At 53.7% G+C, this 20,551-nt stretch overlaps 1 protein-coding gene across 2 annotated transcripts; it reads left to right on the top strand.

Annotated features, from left to right (window-relative positions):
• Positions 1-24: 24 nt before the first annotated feature.
• Positions 25-16,172, top strand: MMAB (metabolism of cobalamin associated B). Of its 2 annotated transcripts, XM_004478447.5 has the most exons (9): positions 25-155; positions 1,700-1,761; positions 3,574-3,667; positions 6,053-6,110; positions 8,336-8,408; positions 8,669-8,766; positions 9,058-9,122; positions 11,250-11,309; positions 13,843-16,172. In XM_004478447.5, exons 1-9 carry the CDS (start codon positions 40-42, stop codon positions 13,934-13,936), a joined length of 720 nt encoding a protein of 239 aa, XP_004478504.1. In that variant the 5' UTR covers positions 25-39; the 3' UTR covers positions 13,937-16,172. The 2 variants fall into 2 exon arrangements, with proteins under 2 accessions (XP_004478504.1, XP_004478505.1); XM_004478448.5 differs by lacking the exon at positions 11,250-11,309.
• The last annotated feature ends 4,379 nt before the right edge of the window (positions 16,173-20,551 follow it).

The raw sequence follows: 20,551 nt of genomic DNA, 5'->3' as shown, positions 1-20,551 counted from the left end.
GAGCCTAACGGGGTCAGCCTTGGATCAACGGCCCGGAGCATGGCTGCGTGGGTTCTGGGAGGCCGCCTTGGCCTGCCCGGATGTCTCCGCCCAGGCAGGCCCCTGTATCGCCGTTTCCAGAGCCGCGGTCCCGAGGGCGTGAAAGACAGGGATAGGTGAGTGCCTGGCTGGGAGGGTAACCGGATACCTGCCCTGAACCGTGGTGCATCACACCGCGCTGAGGTTACCGCGGCAGCCGCCAGGTGACGTCTCGTCTTAGTCGTGACGTCATCACAGAAACGTGGAAAACCAGTGACCAGGATTTCTTTGCCCAAGACCAGCAGTCGTCAGGCCGGGCATTCCCCACGTGGACCAGGAGGGCCGTCTTGCCTGGACTCATAGAGAGGAGAGGCATCAATGCAGATGTTGACTTACCTCTGAAACAGTTTCTATTTTATAATTAATGCCATATAAAGATGATTTTCCCCGAACAACTTGAAACTTGCACCCCATTCCCAGACCTCAGAATCTGTAGAACACCATGAATTAATGTATTTCATAGATCCAGTAATGTCACCTTTGAATAACATTGTAGTGTCACATTTTAATTCTGAGGTGTGTATTAAAGATGTTCTCTTGCCACATGAAAATACCAGTTTTCAGAACGTCTTCATGCCAGTTCTTCATTTCTGAATATATTTGAATCCCCCAAGAAAGGAAGTGGACCAGGTTTCTTCCCTTCCAAAAGGCCCTAACTCTTGGTGGGGAAGAGGTAAAATTTGGATCATGGAGTAAGACAGTCCGGGCATGATTCTCAGCCCCACTTCTCCCAACCTGGGTGACCTAGGAAGGTGAATCTCTCACTCTGTGAGCTATAGGTTTCCTCAGTGATAAAATGAAGGTGCCTGCCTTGGGGCTGTTGGGCAGATTCCAGAAGATAATGTTCATAATCCGTTTAGGACAGTACACAGATGATAGGAAATGATCAGTAAATTCTTTCAGCAAATATTTATGGAGCATCCACTTTGAGCAGTGTACTACATTAACTGCTATGCGAATATAGACATAGGCAAGACACAGAGCTTGCCTATACAGGGCTTGCAATCTAGGAGGGATGGAGGGAAAAGATGTCAACAGTAAATTACCATCAAGACAGAGGGAAGTGAGTGCTGCCTCTGAGGTTAAAAGCAGCAAGCTGTAATTTAGTTTCCTAGGGTTGATGTAACAAAGGACCACAGACACAGACTGAGTGGCTTAACTCTACCGAGGTTTGTTGTTTCACAGTTCTGGAGGTCAGAAGTGTGAAATCAAGGTGTCAGCAGGGCCCACTTCCTCCCTAGTACAGAGGGAGGAATCCACCCTTGGCTTCTGGTGGTTACTGGCGATCCTTGGCATGCCATGGCTTGGGGCAGCATAACTCCATCTCTGCCTCCATCTGTGGCTGCCTTCTCTCTCTCGGTCTGTGTCCAAATTCCCTCTTCTTATAAGGATACCAGTCATGTTGGATTAAGGGTCACCCTAATCTAGTTTGGCCTTGTCTTAGCTAATGACATCACCTAAAATCCTATTTCCTGATAGAGTCATATTCCCGACTGGGAATCTTTTAGGGGGAACATGACTTTTGGGGGTACACAATTCATTCCATAACACCTACTGAAGGAGGTACCTTCCTGTGTAAGCCATGCCCACTTACCACTTCTTGATGTTTATTTCTCATTAGGCCACAGGTTTCCTCGAAGACAACCAAGATCCCCAAGATTTACACCAGAACAGGAGACAAAGGTAGGGTCAGATGAAAAATGCAAAGACGTATGTCAGACACCCCATTTTAGAGTTCTTTCAAATTCATTGAGGCCATTAAAAAGTATGTCACAAAGCTCAATATACTGAAATGAAAAATACCCAAATATATTAAGTGATAAAGGCAAATTGCATAACAACACAATCAAAATCAATTTGAATTAAACTCAGACTTTATCTAGGGAGAGGGAGGAAAAGGGGAATGGACAAAAGGGCTTTAATTGTTTATGGTACATGCTTTTAACTCTATTACATTCCCTTTTTATAATGCATATATATTACTTTGAAAATTTAAAAAGTATAGAGGACTTAATGTACTGGAAGAAGTAAGGTACAGAAGAATATATCAAGCAGCATGATACCATTTCCTAGTTTAAAGCCATGCAAATCACTAGTTTTGTTTTTGGATGTATATATACAAGGGCAGTGAAGTAAAAACATACGGAGGGGAAAGTGGATGTGGCTCAGGCGATTAGGCTCCCGCCTACCACATGGGAGGTCTGTGGTTTAGTACCTGGTGCCTCCTTAAGAAGAAAGCGAACTGGCAGGATGGATAGGCATGGCAAAGTGACCAAACAAGATGACACGATGAGTGACACAAGAAGAAAAACATAATGGGAGACCCAACAAAGCAGGGAATGGAGGTGGCTCAAGTAATTGGGTGCCTGCCTCCCATTTTGGAATCCCGGGTACAGTTCCTGGTGCCTCCTAAAGAAAAAACAGGGAAGACAAACACACAGCAAGTGCAGGCAGCAAGGGAGTGGGAGAAATAAATAAGATGAATTAAAAAAAAAAAAAACATACATAGGAATGGTAAACATCAAGGTGGTGGTGTTGGTGCCTCTAGCAAGGACCTCCAGGACCACATCCCTAGTCACAATTGAGTCTATTGGCCTGTTGCAACAGGGGGAAGGGTGGGCTGTCTCTATAAGAGAATGCTGGAGAAGACTTGTCATAGGATTGGGCTTTTGTTAGGTGATTTGGGGGAATGTTCAAGGAAACGAGGCTTTGCTTTGGACTGAATGCTGGCCAGAAGTAGAAGGTCCTTGTAATTGGGTATCTTAATAATTTTTATCTAGGAGGGGGGAGAAACAAAGCGGGGCTAAGCCTGTAATTGATAAAGAAGCAGCTTTCACTCACATCACCCAGGGAAGGAAGATGTTTGGCCACGCTTGTAGTTTGGACATTATTCCGTGTGTCGACGTGATTATGGAGTGCTCGTTATGGTCTCGTACCGTCACAATCATAGGATGTCTTATCTGTCGCTGGTGTGCTGCAGAATCATTTACGTTCAATAGAACGCCCAGCCTACCTGTGAGTGCCAGGCTGGTACCTAGCAACACCAAAGCCTGGCTGATGGTGCCAGGCCAGGCCTCATTGTCAGGGGCAGCTTTACTCCTTCTTAGTGGCAGGAGGAAGAAAGGCAGGAAGTGCAACCAACGTGGAGGAACGCAGGACTTAGACTTCCCGTGAAGTATAATTATAACATTCACATACTATGTACATACACTGTTTTATTTAATTAGTGGGATAGTTAGTATAGGATTTTAAAGTTTAAGATAAAAGCATACCCTTGGGGGGTAGAAACTGGAAGGGGGTATGTGGGGCTTCTAGGGTGCTGGTTGTTCTGCTCTTTGATCTGGGTGCTGATCACAGGCATATTCAGTTGGTAGCAGTTCATCAACTCATACTCTTCCGTGTATACGTTATACTTCAAATTAAATGTCTTGTTTTTGTTTTAAAGAACATACTGGGGAAAAGGCTTAATTTGGTGGACTAAACATTTTTTCACAGGGTTCTCTAGCACCTTCACTGGAGAAAGGAGACCTAAAGATGACCAAGTGTTTGAAGCTGTGGGAACAACAGATGAATTAAGCTCAGCTATTGGGTAAGGGAAACAGCCTTGGCCTTGAGGTTGACCTTGAGTTGGGTATTGGTAAATGTAATGTGCGTGCTAGCTAGCCCAGAGGTTCCAACCCTTGATGAACACACCTCATCCTGGGAGCTCAGGTCCACTCCACAAGGCTGTCTGGCCGCAGGCACCTTTTCCTACTGGCCCTGTTTGCTCTTGCTCTAGTATCTGTCCTACAGTGTGTGAAGCTGCCTTCCCCCTCCACATGTGTTCCATTGAGATGCCTGTATTAGGTGGAAGAGGTGGGTCGAGCACAGTACACAGTGCACCAGATGTCATCACTTTTGAGTGTTGCTTTCCGATAAGCATATGCACAGCCAAAGTTTGGAAGGTTGACTCAGGGATTGAGTCAGAATCAACCAGGTCATGCTATGTATCAAACAACCCCCAAATGCCGTGGCTTACAACACCAAAGGTCTATTTCATGCCCTCCCTGCAAGCCCATTGCAGTTAGCTACATCTCTGCTCCACATGGCCTTGACTCTGACACCCAGCCTGGCAAGACAGCCTCTGTGTGAGATAATACCAGTCATTATGGCAGAGGGAAAAGATAGTGGAGAAGCTCACCACAGCTCTTAAAACTTCCACCAGAAATGACATGCCTCCGTTTTGCTCATATCTCAAAGGTCAAAGCCAGTCACATGGACCCTCCTGATACCACTGGGGTGGGAGTAGCATCAAGTAGCTGAGAACAGTAGTCCAGCCCCACCCCCACCCTCAGCAAGCCCTTGACAGCCGGAGCTGCAGTATTCTCAAGCGCTGCCCGGCTCACAAGCTCTGGCGTGGCCTGGTGGTTACAGATGTGTGGGAAGCGACCTGGCTTCACATTCCGTGTCACTGCCCGCTGGCTTGCAGCTTTGGGTGAATTGCCTGGCCTCTCCGAGCCTCAGTGACAGGACCCACCTCATTGCGTTGTGGTGAGGATTAAGTGAGAAATCCTGTTTCTCCTTTAGGCCGTTGAAGCCACAAGTAGTCATAACGTGAGCTATTATTGTTCTCTGTGATGGGCCTGGCTGGAGAGAGAGAGCAGGCGGTGTAGACAGTCTGCCAGCAGGGTAGAGAAAGCAGAACTCTGTGGTGTGATGCAGAGGGAAGAAGGCAGGCGTAAGTTGAAGTAGGAGGAGGTGGGAAAAGGCAGTTTCAGGGTCAGCGATTTAGAATGAGCAAGTCAGTGAGCCATGACTTCTGAATTGATGTCGGGCAGGGGTCGGGGCAGCCTCAGCTGTGGAGTCTTCCTTTGTCAAATTCTGATTGAGCGTCTTTTGTGCTTGGGACCGCCAACCAGGGTGACCCTGCTTTCCTAGATCCTGCTGGCATCACCTCCTCCAGGCAGCCCTCCCTGAGCCCCTTGCTGAGGCAGGTTGCACAGGACTCCCACCCTTTCCTTTAGAGACTGACCTCAGTTTGCACCTTCACATTCTATTCTGTGATACCTGACTGCTCTGTCTCCCTCTTTTTTTTAAGATTTTTATTTATTTCTCTCCCCTCCCCCTCCCGTTGTCTGCGCTCTGTGTCCATTCACTGTGTGTTCTGTGTCCCCTTGCATTCTTGTCAGTGGCACTGGGAATCTGAGTCTCTTTTTGTTGCATCATCTTGCTGTGTCAGCTCTCCATGTGTGCGGTGCCACTCCTGGGCAAGCTGCCCTTTTATCGCACGGGGTGGCTCCCCTTGTGGGGGTATACACCTTGCGCGTGGGGCTCCCCTACGTGGGGGACACCCCTGCATGGCACGGCACTCCTTGTGCACATCAGCACTGCAGCTGGGCCAGCTCACCACATGGGTCAGGAGGCCCTGGGTTTGAACCCTGGACCTCCCATGTGGTAGGTGGATGCTCTCTCACTTGAGCCAAATCCACTTCCTCCCTCCCTCTTTTGCTGGACAGAGCCTATGTCTGCTTCTCTCACTAGGGAATAGCCAGGGCCTGGCAGAGTGTATGAAAATGTAAGAAAAGGCATTTTGGTGAGTGGATGTAGCTCAAGTGGTTGAGCACCTGCTTCCCATATACAAGGCCCTAGGTTCGATCCCTGGTACCACCTAAAAACAGCAAACAAACAAACAAACCAGCTCTCATTGGAGAGAGGATGTAGCTCAGTGGTTGAGTGCCTGCTTCCCATGTATTAGATCCTGGGTTCAATCCCAGTACCTCCTAAAAAAAAAGAGAAAAGGAAAAAAGAAAAGGCATTTTGAGAAGCTCACATTCCTATCCAAATGAAAGCTTGTGATGCCCTGTTCTCATTGTCACAAGAAAAAACACCACCGTGGCCATTACAGCTGAAGTAGCAGAATGGCCTCCCACTTACAGCAAAACGGGCCCTGGGGCTGTTAGGTTATAGGCATTTTCCTGTCCCCTTTTCCTCACAGGTTCGCTATGGAATTAACTGCAGAAAAAGGCCACGCATTTGCTGAAGAGCTCCAGAAAGTGAGTAATGTCGTCCAGCCCCAAGCCGGCGTCTTTCGCCCCTGAGGCCTGGTGGCGGGAACTGGACTTGCCGTCTGACCATTGCTGTCTCTCAGTGTGACCTGGGGCCCGTCTCTGTCCCTCTGTGAGCCTCAGCCCTTCATCTGTGAAATGGGCATATGTAGGGATAACCTACCTGCCGGGTGATGGTGAGGATGGCAGTAGGTGAGGGAAATGGAAAGAGCAGTGGTTCTCACCTGGGGGTAATTCTGTCCCCCAGGAGGCATTGGGCAATGTCCAGAGACATTTTCGGCCACCACAGTGCATAGTGGGAGGGTGCTGCTGGCACCTAGTGGGTGGAGGCCAGGAATGCCGCTCGACTCCCTGCAGTGCACAGCCCCCACTGCAAGGAATGGCCTGGCCCATAGCGGCAGGAGCACCGAGGCTCAGAAACCCCGTGCGCAGCACCCTGGCTACTGCCCGGCACAGAGCAGAGCCCAGGGTGGCCCAGCCACATACGCCCTCAGCCGGGGGGACCCAGGGCCCTTAGGAGTACCGTTTTGTTCTGAAGACGCAGCCGAAGCTCTGACCCACAAGAGGACTTCCAAAACAGAGGGATGCCATCCCTAGCAGGCCACGGCATGGCTAAGGCCTCCGTCTTTTTTTTTTTTTGGAGGTACCGGGGCCAGGGATTGAACCCGGGACTTCCTGTGTGGGAAACAGGGGCTCAGCCACTATAGCCACATCTGATTCCCAGGTCTCCGGCTTCAGAAACTATTGTTTCTGCCCTCTGGCCCCACCCAGCGTAGGCTTTTTGTCCCGGTTGGTGCTTCCGGCCTCCTGGGAGCAGGTGGAGGGAGTGGGGCTGCTCTAGGCCGTGGCTGCAGAAGGATGGGAGGCCTCGGCTGCCAAGGCCTGCCATGAAGGGCGCAAAGCCTGTTGAGTGGAGGGCAGTTTCCAGCTTGTAAGGAGGAACGGTCAATGCCCTGGCCGTCCGCGTGCTGAGGTCTTCTGAGTCGGGGTTTGCAGGGGAAGAGAAGGGTGGTGGAGCCCTGCGCTTTAGGTCACAGCTTCACCCCCCCCAGGACCTCCCCTGGCCCCCTGCCCCTCCACCTGCGTCAGGCGCCTCTCCTGGGTTTCCCCAGCTCCTGACGACAGCCATTGAGGGAGTGCGACGCTGCCCGATCCCCTGGCCACAGGCGATGCCACTGGGCTGCCAACAGGCGCCAGGCAGTGTGCTCGCTGCTCCCCTTGCCTCGTCTCACTGGATCCTTACAGAGGCTGTGGGGGGGCGTCAGTGTCTGCATTTTTAGGGGGGCCAGACCGTGGCTTAGAAAGCAGGGCTCGCCCAGCGGCCATAACCAGGAATCACTGGGGCTGGGGGTGCCAGTTCTCCAGCGCCTGGGGGTCAGCGCCATAGTTGGCCCCCCAAGGGGGTGTTCCTGTCACTCCTGCTTCTGCCTGAAGACACAGAGACAGCCAGAGCTCGAGCCACCGGCCCAGGGTCCCCTGCTGTCCACGTGGGTCGGCAGCCCATGCTCGCCCTGCCGTGCCCCGCGCCCTCCCCACAGCTCCCTCTCCAGCCTGCGTGGACCTTGCTGGGCACAGGGCCACAGACAGGCGGTGGCTTTCCTCAGCCTGGAGCTCGGCGGTCGCTGGCCACACAGGGCCCCGAGCCCTGTCAGCAGATAGGCCGCTTCTGTGCCAGGCAAACCCGCCGGCCCTCCTGGGGCACCGGCACCCCCCAGCCACGCTTTCTGCTCCTGGAATGGTCCTCGCCCTCAACCCTGCAAACCTCGGCCACCCACGCTCTCCCAGACCGCGTCCTCACCGGTCCTCGTCCTTGACAGTGTAGAAATCCCTTGTGTTTGGTCCCTGGGCCCCCATTAACAGGGCTACAAAATCAAAGCCATCAGTTTAGGGAAAAGAAAATGCCTGACAGGGCCCGCGCCTGTGGGAGATGTGGATCAGGGCCAGAGGTTCCTCTTGTCCATCCTGGACCCGGATGCTCAGTCGTCTTGACTGCTGCCCCAGGGAGCCTTTTCCTCCCGCCACCTCAGCACCGCAGCGCCAGGCCCCGCCCCGCAGGCTGGGGTCTGAGGCTGCTGATGAGCCTCCCAACAGTAGCGCAGTGGAGGGTCTGGTGGCCGGAGGACCAGCACTGGGGCCCCTGACTCCCCCGTGCATGTGTAACTACGGTCCCGCCCCCGGGCCCCGGTGAGATCTCGCTCTCCTCTCTCCCGCAGATCCAGTGCGCGCTGCAGGACGTGGGCGCCGCCCTCGCCACACCCAGCTCCTCGGCCAGGGAGGCCCACTTAAGTAATACCCGGAAACTGCCCTGTGTTCAGCGCCCTGCGGGGGCCAGGGGGGAGGGGTCTGCCCCGGGTGTCGCCCCCTGGGAGCCTCAGGTGGGCCAGCGAAGGGGGCGCTGGGGACCTCACGCGTCAGAGGCTTGTGCGGCACCGGGCGGGCGGGAGGGACAAGGGGCTGTGTCGCGGGAGGGACGAGGGGCCATGTCCTCCTCCCGGGTGGGCAGCCCAGCCGGCCTCGGCAATTCCTCCTGCTCCCTGACTCCTCAGAGCGCACGGCCTTCGAGGAGGGGCCCACCCTGGAGCTGGAGCAGTGGATCGACAAGTACTCCAGCCAGCTCCCTCCTCTGACAGCTTTCATTCTGCCTGTAGGTATTGGGTGGCCCGGATGCAGGGCGTGGGGTGGGGTGGGGGTGGCTGCAGGCCCAGGGAACTGATGGAAATGCGTGGGTGCTGAATTAAGACGCTCCCTTTAGCTCCTAGGAGTGACAGAAGTTGCTCCCCCAGTCCCCTCCGGGTCCCTGCCTGCCCCTCCCCAGCCCTGCCCGGTTTGGAGGGGGATGCTCCGGGGGTGGCCTCCGGCAGGGCCCACTGAGGCAGGGGACATACTGCCCAATCCTCTGCCCCAGCCATGCCGCTCTTCTGCTCTGTCGTTTCAGTCGGGAGGCAAGAGCAGCTCGGCGCTGCACTTCTGCCGGGCCGTGTGCCGCCGTGCTGAGAGACGGTAAGGGGGAGCACGTGAGGCAGGCCGCACCTCACTGTGCCTGTCCCCAGAGCCCCGATGTCCTGGGGGGAAGATGGGGATAATAAACAAACCAATAGGCGGTGGCAGTTTCACATCATGACAAGAGGAATGGGGCAGATGAGGTGAACAGGGCAGGGCCGGGTCCTGGTTGGTTATAGACACACATGTTGGAACTTGGTCATAACACACCGTACGAGGTTCAGAAGGGCATTCAGTGCATTCCCCCTCCCCTGTGCCCCGCTGCCTGTTCTGGGCGTGGAAGGTTAGTTTAGATGGGGTGCTCAGGAAAGGCCACCCGCAGAGGGGGTGCCACTTGAGCAGAAATGAGCAACTAGAACCGCCCCCCTGGGACACGGCCCCGAGGGAGGGGCGCTCGCTGCAGGGACGCCCCCGCCTGGGAGGGCAGGGAAGGTCTCTGCCTTGCTGGCGGGTCTGGGGCTAGTTGAAGGATGGGGACAGCGAGGGCAAAGGCCGCCGTCTGCACTGGAAGAACAGAGAGGAGCTGGGGCATTTGAATGCAGACAGCATGGCGGCGCCCAGGCCACCACAAGGCCAAGGGCGCGCAGAGGCGGGCCTGGCCTGCCCCACAGGCCGGGGAGGGAGCCGGCCTTAATCCTGAGAGCGAGGAAGCCACTCACCGCCTCTAGGCCGCGGGCTGACAAGAGCCAGCCTGTAGAGAGGGCCCTGCCGGGGCCTGGTGGAGAAGGGCCAAGAGGGGTCTGTGAGGCTATGGGGGGCCCAGGGGGAGCTGTCAACAGACCTCCAGCTCGGAGTTGGGGAGGAGGGACCCCCAAAGCTTGGCTGCTTTTCAAAGAAACCATAAAAGAGAAACTGCAAAATCTACATTTATGCCATCCATGACTCAGGCTGCACCTCACTGTATGGAGAATGGAAATAAAACCCACAAGAGACAGGGTCATGCCAGGTACTTCGGGCTCATCATTTCATTGATTTCTCAGGGTGACTCTGAGAGAGGTGGGTGACAGCCTCCCTTTTACAGGAGTCAGAGCGGTGATGTGGTCAGGGCCACCTGGGTTGTCCAGGGCGGAGCCGCGATTTGAGCCCAGGTCTGTCCGACTCCAAGCCCCAGGCCCTCCCCATGGCCCCACACCCGCAAGGCTTAGTTAGCCCTTCACTGAAAGGCTCTGGGTCCCAGGCGGTTTCTTAAGGGACCCTGGTTACCATAAAGAGCCTCGGCTTCAAAAGGAAAGCCGTTTGCACAGTGCCACCCCTGTCAGCAGTGCTCCTACCAGCGGACGGCTGGAGAGGGCCCAAGGGCCCAGCAGTGGGGCCTGGCTGAGCAGACAGCCAGACGTCGATACACCCCACAGCGCTCCGGCCGTGCAGTGACCGCTGGGTGGACTTCGGTCGTGGAAGCCTGCTTGTGGAGAGGCCTGCGCTGAGGATCATGTGCCCTGGGGTGGCCTAGGGATCCGGAGAGCGTGCGGGCTTGGGGGGCAGGTCCTGGCCACTGTCCAGCTGGGCGGCCTTGGGCAGGGGACAGAAATCCCGAGCCTGGGTTTTCTCATCTAGAAACGGGGGAAGCGCCTGCCAGCAAGGGTTGTGCAGTCAGGGGCGCGGGCACGGAGGGCCTGGCGAGAGCCTGCCACGTGGTGGGTGCACGGCGAGCGCAGTCCACCAACCGCAGCATCAGCACACAGGCAGGCGGGGCTCAGGCCGTCCAGGGCCATGGATGGCACTGGGCGTGTGTTTTGCTTGGCCCTTTTCCCTGTCCTGGGAAATGAGCTAAGCCAGAACTTAGAAGGGGCTCAGAGAGGGAATGCCTGGGGACCGAGGGTCAGAGCCCGCCTTCCTCGGCACTCCATGCAGGGAGGACTGCCAGACCCCGTGAGTTAAAGGCAGGCGGCCTTGGACATGGTACCACCTGCCACCCGCCACCTTCCAACCCCTGCCCCTGGGAAGGGGATTGGGTGCCCTGGTTAAGGCCCTGAGAGAGGGGTTTCCATCTGGAAAGCGAGGTGGGCTTGGTGCAGGCCTAGACCGAGCAGCAGTGGGTTGAAAGCCGCTGGCGTAGGGCCCAGGCTCCCAGGAAGTGGGCGTGTTGGATGCTGGGATGGGGCCTGACTGTGCTTCCTCCCTGCCCAGCGTGGTGCCTCTGGTCCAGATGGGAGAGACAGACGTAAACGTGGCCAAGTTCTTAAACAGGTACTTGGATGGTGCTTGGAGGGTCTCTGAGAAACCAGGCAGGAGTGGGTGCTGGGGTGGCGGGCGTTGGCTCATTGACCAAATGCTCCTGCGTGTCTGCTGTGTGGCGGGTGCCTGCTGAGCACGGGGCAGCACCTGTGTACGCGGCAGACACTGTTCCTGTCCCCAGGGAGGTGATGGTCTTGTTGGGAGAGGCTGCTCTAAAGAAAACCAGCAAAGAGAAATGTGAGAACAAAGGGATCGCGCCATGGAAGAGGGACCTCTGAGGTGGGGCCATCAGGGAAGGCCCCACAAGGTGTCTTGATAGCAAGTGACCTGGGAGCCCGGGAAACCAGACCCCGACTCAGCAGCGTCCCTCTCCATGAGGCCGAGCAGAGAGGAGGCAGCCGGCAGGGCAGGCCCCAGGGCCTGGTGCACAGGCTGGCCCAGGAGGACTCCTCCAGCCTCGCGGAGCGGCCCCCACCTGCTGCCACGGCTGGCCCAGAGCCCGCTCTGCCGGCTTCCGCTTGGCTTGTGGGGAAAGGGCTGGGCCCTGGGGGGCTGCCCTGGGTGTCAGAAAGTGACCTCAGGGTGGCTTATAGGTTACCAGGGGTGGGCGGGAGGAGGGAGCTGTAGCTGAGGGAGAAAGAAGTCCCGGGTTCAGGCGCTACAAAAGGAAGAGGATGTCGGAGATGGTAGCACGGTACTGTGAATATAAATAATACTCCTGAATTGGTCATTAATTGTGGTTGAAAAGGGAAAGTTTGTGCTTCTCATGGGTTACTGCAATAAAAGGTTAAAAAAGACAAAAGTAGCCTCACAGTGGGTGCTGGCCCCTCCCTCTTCCCAGCAGGGTGTGGCCTGGGCTTCATGGGTCCTGGGAGTGGAGAGGGCACGAGGGATGTGGAGCGGAGGGCTCCCTGGCTCCGTTGTCTCTTCACAGCAGTGCGTCCCCCAGCAGGGCTTCCCGGGGCTGACGGAAGCCGGCGTAGTCCACGGGCGTGGTGGGGGAACAGCAGCTCTTCCTCAGGGCCCAAGGGATGGCAGCAAGGCTGCCAGGCGTCAGGAGGAGGGGCCCGACCGCGGTGGGGTGTGGGTCGGGGAAGGTGCCAGGTGTGGCCTGGAGCTGGCCTCAGGGCAGGATTGAGGCAGGAGAGGGCGGGTGCATGGGGGATTCGGTGGCCGCTGGGATGACTTCACCGTCAGCACCTTGAGGGCAGGCAGCATCTTCTCTCACGTCCCCTCCATCCTGCCCGTGAAGGCCTGTGCAGATGCCCCATCGGTGGTTCAAAGGAAAAAGCAGAGGGACTAGCTCTGGCCAGTAGAACACTCCAGGCTCCCACGGCATGTTGGGCAATGGTCGGAGGTGTTTTGGATGGCCACACCTGGGGAGGGGGATGCCACTGGCACCTAGTGGGTGGGGCCCAGGGATGCTGCTCCACACCCTGCAGGGCATGGGCCCCACGAGAAGGAATCCCAACGCACTCGTGCCTCGTGCCGAGGTTGAGAACCTGCTCTGGGCCCCGGCTGAGGCAGCATCCCCGGGGCACCGGGCCTGCTCCAGGCCTCCTGAGTCACAGTCAGAATCTGCATGCCCCCAAGACCCCCATGGGACTCAGCGCACACTCCAGGCTGAGAAGTACCAGTCCTGGGCACTTGATGCAGAAACCAGGTCAGGGAGTGGCCCCAAACTGCCACGTTGCCTGCCAGGGGCCTTCCCAGCCTGGTCACGGGGTGGCGGGATAGGGTGGGGGTGGCAGCCCAGTCCTCCTGGCACAGCTGCAGCCCTGGTGCCCGAGGAAGCCTGTCGCACTGCCGTTGTTAGGCCTCTAAGCAAGGCCTTTATGGATAAGCAGAGATGGCATGAAGAAAACTTCAACACGAGCATTAGGCAAACTCACATTTACTACGTCTGCAGAGGTAAGGAGCCAAGGCCAGTCCAAAGTGACTCAGACCCGACTCCTGTGCTGCAGTTCCACTCTTGCTTAAATACCCAAGTTACTGCTTAGCATTTGCTTTGATTATGCATTAGTTTTTATGCATATGGATGAACGCACATAGCTGGTTATGTAATTGTATGATTAGTATGTTCGGGAAATCATGCTTGCACATACACTGCATGATCAAGAAAGGGGCGGATAACTCGACCCCTAGGTGGGAATTTTACTATGTTAATTAAGCAAGTTGAAGTGAGGACAGCAAGGGGCTGCTTCTGCGCAGGTCCAGCCAACTGGCTGAAGCTGGTTTTCATACTTCATTGCTTCAACAGGGTATTCTTGACCACCAAAAGCAGAATTTGGCCCAAAGAGAGGGTTGCATTTCATTACCTTCTGATTTACTACAATTCTTTTCTTTGAATCCTAGCAACAGGGAGAGAAACAATTTACTTTCAGGTATTCGGTCATCCTACATCCATCACCCAGTCATCCTACACCATCACCGCCTCCACCTGATGTTCCCGGGGACACGTGATTTACAGTTCCTCCTTGAAGGTTAACCTGGGAGCATTGATCGCTAATTTTGAATCGTTGTGTTTGATTCTCTCTCTCTCCAGACTCAGCGATTATCTCTTCACAGTAGCCAGATATGCGGCCATGAGGGAAGGGAATCAAGAAAAAATATACAAGAAAAACCACCGATTGGACTGAGCCTGAGGCGGAAATAGTGGAACGGGGAGGCTTTTTCAACCCCTTCCTAAGTGATGCTGAAGAAAAGAGTTTGCCCATCCAGGGTCCCGATTCCCGAAAATCTCACCCAAGGGACTGGAAGCTGGTCTTTTGTCCAGACTCAGCTTTGTCTCTAGACCCCTGCCACTTCCCTCAAGGAGCTGCGACTGTGACATCGCCCCCCCCCCCAGCCCTCCTCAGTCTAAGGAGGGACGTGGGAATGAGTTCAGCATTGCAGAAAAGGAAGGTAAGGGGATTGTCGGAATGAGAAGGCGTATCCCGGAAATAGAATAAAAGTGGGAAAGGCGTATGTGAGAGAGAGGGAAACAGCCCTTCTGCTGCGGGGAATGGTACCAGAGGCCCTTGGAAAGGTAACTGTGATTTAGCAGTACCAAAGGGGCTCTAAATGTCACATTTATAAAGGGGAAGGCAGACTGGGTTTGGAAGTTTCGTCACTTCTGAGCCACCCATCACCTCCCAGGTGCGTGGAGAAGGACGGCTGCAGGTTTATTTACAGGCCAGGCCTCAGAAACCCTAGGCTTGGATCGAAGTTTGGTTGGAGGGAGGGAGGCGGGTTCACCTTGGAGACTCCTCTCTAAAAGGGCTCCGGCCTAGGGAGGGACCCTGGGCAGCCCAGCCAGGAGGGAGCAGAGCTCTGCGGTGGAGCACGTCAGCTGGAGAAAACGAGGGCTCAAGTTTCCGAAAGGGCTGGCGCCGCCAGCCCCTGCTGATGCTGCCCTCGGCCACCTCACGCCTCTGAAACCCACCTCACGCCTGTGAAACCCACCTCACGCCTCTGAAACCCACCTCACGCCTCTGAAACCCACCTCACGCCTCTGAAACCGAAGCCTCGGCTGGCCGTACTTTGTTGCACTTGTCACCATGGCTTTCTCCCACTGGGAAGCAGACTGCCTGCGCCAGCCGTGGCCTTGAGAAGGGGGACATTTATGGAAGGTTAAGATGCAGCCCTGAGAACCTAAAGCCTCCCGCTGCTAACTGCAGGAACGACTTTCCAGCCGGCTGGCAATGCCCGGGAGCCTTCCCTCCCTGAGCACCACTGCCTCCACGAGGCACACGTGAGGCTGACGGCACACTGCACGTCTTCCCTCTTCCCTTTTCCCTGGAAACATTTCCCCGGGGAAACGCCCAGGTGCGGGGCACACTCGGCTTCTCTGGAAGTGTTCCTCCCCCGTACCTCTAAGCCTGGGGGAAACAAAACAAAGCCTCATTTTGGGGGGTCCAGAGAGTGAGCTGGTTTGAAACATGTGCTCTGTGGCAGGGTCAACCCCAAGACGTATTGGAACCCGAGGCAAAAATCCCAAATGTCACTGGCCAGAATTTCTTCCCGTATTCTGAACCAAGTGGGAAAACGTAATAAAAGCTCTGCAGTTAAAAAAAAAAAAAGGACAATACATATGGTCCCACATTGCCCAATCTGTTCTCACAAATGACTGTTCCCATTGCACAGTAACTCAGGGCTACGCAGTACAACAGGCTATCAAAACAGAGATCTTGGTCCTCGTGGATTTTTTTGCATCACTGAGTTTTTATCCCATCACTCCTAGTGGGTCCTGCTCTTTGGATCAATGCTTAGCATGGTTACCAAGCCGGTGTCGAGTGCTGCACTTTAAATAATCCCACAATAATCATACGAGCATTTAGTAAGCATTTGCTGTGTGCCAGGCACTGAGCAAGGGCCCTACATCCATTTATCTCATTTCAACCTCACAGCATCCCTGGAAGGAGGCACCTTGATCCGCCCAGCTTTGCAGGTGAGGAAACTGAGGCTCAGGGAGAAGAACCACCTTGTGCCAGGGAGTCCCCAGTCGCGGCCCCTGACTGCCTGGCCTGTTGCCTCCTGCTCCTCTGCTATTTGACAGTCACTTTCATCATGACCTGGGCTGCGGCAGACAGCACCGGGTGCTAATAGATGCTGCTGTCTCATTTCTCAACCTAGTTTCCCTTAACTGATACTTCACGGCTACAGTTCATGTGCATTTTTCACCGAGTAAGCAGCCCGAGCTTGCGACGCATCCCAATGACAAAGGTCCCCGGTTCCGAATCCCCCATCAACCGCAATGTCACCCTCTCCTCCCCGATACCTTCTTCCGACAGCCCATCCAGTTTTATGATCACCCTGTCCCAGTTATCACTACTGAACCTTTAAGAATTCAGACACATTTCAAGTTTAATTGAATAAAATTCTTTGTATAATAAATTCCGCGTGAATGCTACATAAATCAGCGCCTGGAAGGATTTGTGGCTTGTCCCTCCCCTCAGAACGGGGCCTGGGAGTCCCGCTGGCAGTACTAGAATGAAGCTGGTCTTTTCGTGATTATTTAGAGGAAAAAAATTCACCCTTGCAGCCCAGCTGGGGGTACAGTTTTAATATGCCTGGAAGATTGAGTCTGAGCCCAAGAAGAGGCAGGGGTCGGGCAGGTTGGGGAGACCCGGGAATTTCTGGGACATCCCTCATGTTCTTCCACCCCATGGAATCAGAGGCTTCCAAAGCTGTGGTTCGCCACCTCTGGAATTCTGATGAAAGCTATGTGCTCACACTCCTGGAAAGATGCAAATACGCAGATGTTCGGAAGTTTGCATACACTTTTAGGAAGTCATAGATCTCCTGGGTGAGAATCCCTGTTTTGTTTTTTTCTATTGAAGATATTTTTTGTCTTTTTTTTTTTTTTTAAGATACATAGATCACACAAAATGTTACATTAAAAAAATATAAGAGGTTCTCATACACCCCACTCCCCACCCCACCCCCACTCCTCCCACATCAACAACCTCTTCCATCAGTGTGGCATTCATTGCATTTGGTGAACACATTTTGGAGCACTGCCACACTGAATGGTTATAGTTTACATTGTGGTTCACGCTCTCTCCCAGTCCATTCAATAGGTTATGGCAGGATATATGATGTCCTGCATCTGTACCTGCAATATCATTCAGGGCAACTCCAAGTCCCAAACATGCCCCATATCACACCTTCCCTCTCCCTGCCCTCAGACAAGCCCTGTTTTTAACCTCTCCAGGAGCTACATGGGCAGTCACCAAGGCTGCCTTCTCCAGTAGCTCCTCTGGCAGTGGGGTTTGGTGGTGGTTGTGGGGGGTTTTCATAGCCTCAGTATTGAAGCGTAAGGAGCCCTTGGAGCTGGGCTGCAGAAGCTGTTGGAATGGACTTGGGTGCTTGCCAGACTGTGTAGGGCAGAGAATGACAGTCAAGGGCATGGCGCGGGCTTGGGCCTCAGGTGGTCTCAGGGTCAAGAGCAGCTCTGTCTCTTACTAGCTTCTTGAGCCTGGGCGTGTTATGCCATCTTTCTCAGACCTGGCTTCCTCATCTGTAAAGTGGGAACAGTGGCAATACTTACCCTCATAGGATCATTGGGAGAGTTTAGTTATAGCTGCCGTTATAGTGGTTTATTAATTATTACTATTTTAATTCAAGTTCCAGCTCTGCTACTTACTAGCTGAATCACCTTGAGCAAATCGTTTAACCGCTCTGAGCCTCAGGCCTCATCTTTTCTACGGGGATAATACCAACTCGTTAGAGTTCAGGGACTAAGGCCATGGGCCTGGCACATGGTAGCTGCTTAAGAAGTAGCTATGGACATTGAATTTAAATCATGGTCTATCCTTTTCTTGGTAGACTCCCCAGTTTGTTGAGACTCGCTGAGCAAGAACCACTTTCCTTTCCTGGGGGATGTGGGGAGGCAGGTGCCTCCAGAAGGGGCTGGTCACAGTGAAACCAGGGGGATGTGGTTCCAGGAATACTGTGCCAAAATGAAAGGGGGAGTGCTCGGCCACAGAACAATGAGCCGAAAGGGATCCCATTTTACAGAGGAGGAAACTGAGGTCCAGAGAGGAGGACTTAATGTTAACAGCAACCCCTAACTGAGCAGATTGTGTCCAGGCATCTTGCTAAGCACCTTATATGTGACAGTTCATATAATTCTCTCTATTGCCAGTGAAAATGGTAGTGTTGATAGTATCATTCCCAACTTACAGATGAAGAAACTGAGGACTGGAGAGGAGAAAGGACTTCCACAAGGCCACACAGCCCTGAAAGGTGGAGCTCAGGGCTGCTTGTTTCCATGGCCAGCACTCAACACCTAGCTACATGCTCACAGCCATTTCACAGCTGAGAAAACTGAGGCTCAGAGAGGTGAAGTCACTTGCTCAAAGTCCACACAGTGTCCACTGGGGTGATGATGGTGGCTATGATATCATAACCAGCAGCTGCCATTTATTGAGTTCAGGTTGAACTCTTCTTACATGCCAGAGCTTTTTAAACCTTATCGTCATGGTCACAACAGGCCATAGGGTATCACTGATTCACAGATGTGAAAACTGAGGCACAGGGAGAGGACACTTTGGTCAATGTCTCACAGCAAGTAGGAGACCAAACTAGGATTGAAGTAGGATCTGTCCATCTCCAGCACATTCTTGCCTCTCCACAGTGCCTCCCACTGCTCACGGTCTCCCTATGGATCTCCCACACCGAGGCCATGATAAATTTCACAATTCAGTGGGGCAGAGCTTTTCCTTTGAGCATCCTGCTCACCTTGGTGACAAGCAGCCTCTCTGAGGAAGGATGAGGAACAGTCATCCACTAATTCAGGGTGGCACAGGAACAAAAGGTACCCTGAGAACTGAATGAATGAATAGGGCTCCCTGGATGACCTCTCCTTGACCCCAGCCTCATGGAAACAACTCCCCAGAGGCTACTCCCATGGCACTGACGCTCCAGTCCTCATCATTGGCCATCTGCAGCACCCAAATCCCTTCCCAGCAAGCAGTTTCCTTAATTTACAATCACCTTGGACAGGTCGAGCAGACATATGTTGCTAAGGGTCGTTTATTCTTGTTTATAAAATTTATGGCTTCGCCTCGATTACACAGTCAGGAAGGGAAGGATTGGCCCCAGAGTCTCTTGCCGCATGACTGCCTCAGACATGTGTGCATCTGTTAACTCTGTAGGAGCTGTAGAAGGAAATAAGTTTCACTATAACTCAAGAGCATGCCTTCCCCACAAGGTGTGAGTGGCAGGCCCTGCGAGGGGAGAAAACTCAGCCTGGCTGCGCCCACAGCAGACCCAGGTGCTGAGAGGGTGGCTTCCAGGGTGCCATGGCCATGTGGCATTGGGAGACCTGCTCGCCCGGCGGTGGCCTCTCTTAGGCACTTTGATTTGGAGAGTGGGTGAGAAGGAACTTTGTCTCCAAGCAGCCCTGAAGCCTGTCTCTCTCCACCTGCAGACCTCAACAGAGAAAAGGGTGACTCCACACTATCAGGAGATGTGGAAATCGGTACCACCTTCAGGGGGACAGTTCTCAATCTGCAATAAGGTCCTAGAAATTTACCACCTAGCAAATCTGTGTTTCAAAATTTCTGAAGGAAATAGATGGAGTGTAAGAGTTTTTTTTTCAGGCAGTGTTGCTTATTACTCCAACAATAGGAAGGTAGATAGTGAAACACAATGTTTAACGATAAGGGACTGTACAAAATGTCACAGAGCCACTGAAAATGATGGTGTCTATCTATTTGTTATTATGGAATATTTTACACCATCTATTAAGTGAGAAAAAAAAACAAGCTACCAAATGGTGTGTGCAGAATGATCCAAATTCTGTAAAAGAACTATATGTTTGAATGTACATAGTCAATATGAAGAGATGCAAGGATCCATTCCATCTGTACATCGAGAGGTTATGGGTGATTTTAGCTTTCATTTTCGTTTATAATTTTTCTGCAATGATTTTGTTTTGACAAAGACTTACTTGTGTAATAAACAGTGAAGAAGAGAAAAGAAACTGACAATTGATTTCCCTACCTGCAAGAAATCCCCCAGCTCCCTTGGACTGATCAGAGCGGAGAGAGGCCTCTTGCAGGATGACAGCCCTCTGCACCCCTGCCCGCGGGGAGGGGCGCTCAGGAGTCTTGCGGCCTGGAGGGGATGCCTGTGTGTTCCTTCTGTGGAGTCCAGCCCCTGCGCAGCCTCCGCGCCCGGAGAGAGGAAACGCCTCTGCCCCTCTGAGGCGCCCCCGGTGGACAACCGTGCCTGCGTCACCAGAGCCTTGTTATTCCCCGTGGGTTGCTGCATCTTTTTTTTTTTTTTTTAAAGATTTATTTTTATTTATTTAATTCCGCCCCCCCCGGTTGTCTGTTTTTTTTTTTTTTCCTGTGTCTTTTTGCTGCATCTTGTTTCTTTGTCCGCTTCTGTTGTTGTCAGCGGCACGGGAAGCGTGGGCGGCGCCATTCCTCGGCAGGCTGCTCCCTCCTTCGCACTGGGCGGCTCTCCTAATGGGTGCACTCCTTGCGCGTGGGGCTCCCCTACGCAGGGGACACGCAGTCCTAGCACGGCACTCCTTGCGCGCATCAGCACTGCGCATGGGCCAGCTCCACACGGGTCAAGGAGGCCCGGGGCTTGAACTGCGGACCTCCCATATGGTAGACGGACGCCCTAACCACTGGGCCAAAGTCCGTTTCCCGGGTTGCTGCATCTTTATCTTGTACAGGGTATTTATATCTTGTATTTATTATCGAGATTCTCAACCGGGAAAAAGTGGCACTCTGGTGGGTACAGTGACGAGCCCA

Source organism: Dasypus novemcinctus, chromosome 19 (genome assembly GCF_030445035.2).
Source record: "Dasypus novemcinctus isolate mDasNov1 chromosome 19, mDasNov1.1.hap2, whole genome shotgun sequence".
In the NCBI taxonomy this organism is placed as follows: domain Eukaryota; kingdom Metazoa; phylum Chordata; class Mammalia; order Cingulata; family Dasypodidae; genus Dasypus; species Dasypus novemcinctus.
The sequence above is the reverse complement of the archived record's forward strand: the minus strand, read 5'-3'. Positions and strand labels throughout refer to the sequence as shown.

What these genes read in the sequence shown, in the direction of transcription:
- MMAB (XM_004478447.5), top strand. Translation starts at nt 40, where the DNA reads ATGGCTGCGTGGGTTCTGGGAGGCCGCCTTGGCCTGCCCGGATGTCTC. An exon ending in TGACAGCTTTCATTCTGCCT is followed by an intron (nt 8,767 to 9,057) that starts GTAGGTATTGGG and finishes CTGTCGTTTCAG; the next exon opens with TCGGGAGGCAAGAGCAGCTC. An exon ending in GTGGCCAAGTTCTTAAACAG is followed by an intron (nt 11,310 to 13,842) that starts GTACTTGGATGG and finishes CTCTCTCTCCAG; the next exon opens with ACTCAGCGATTATCTCTTCA.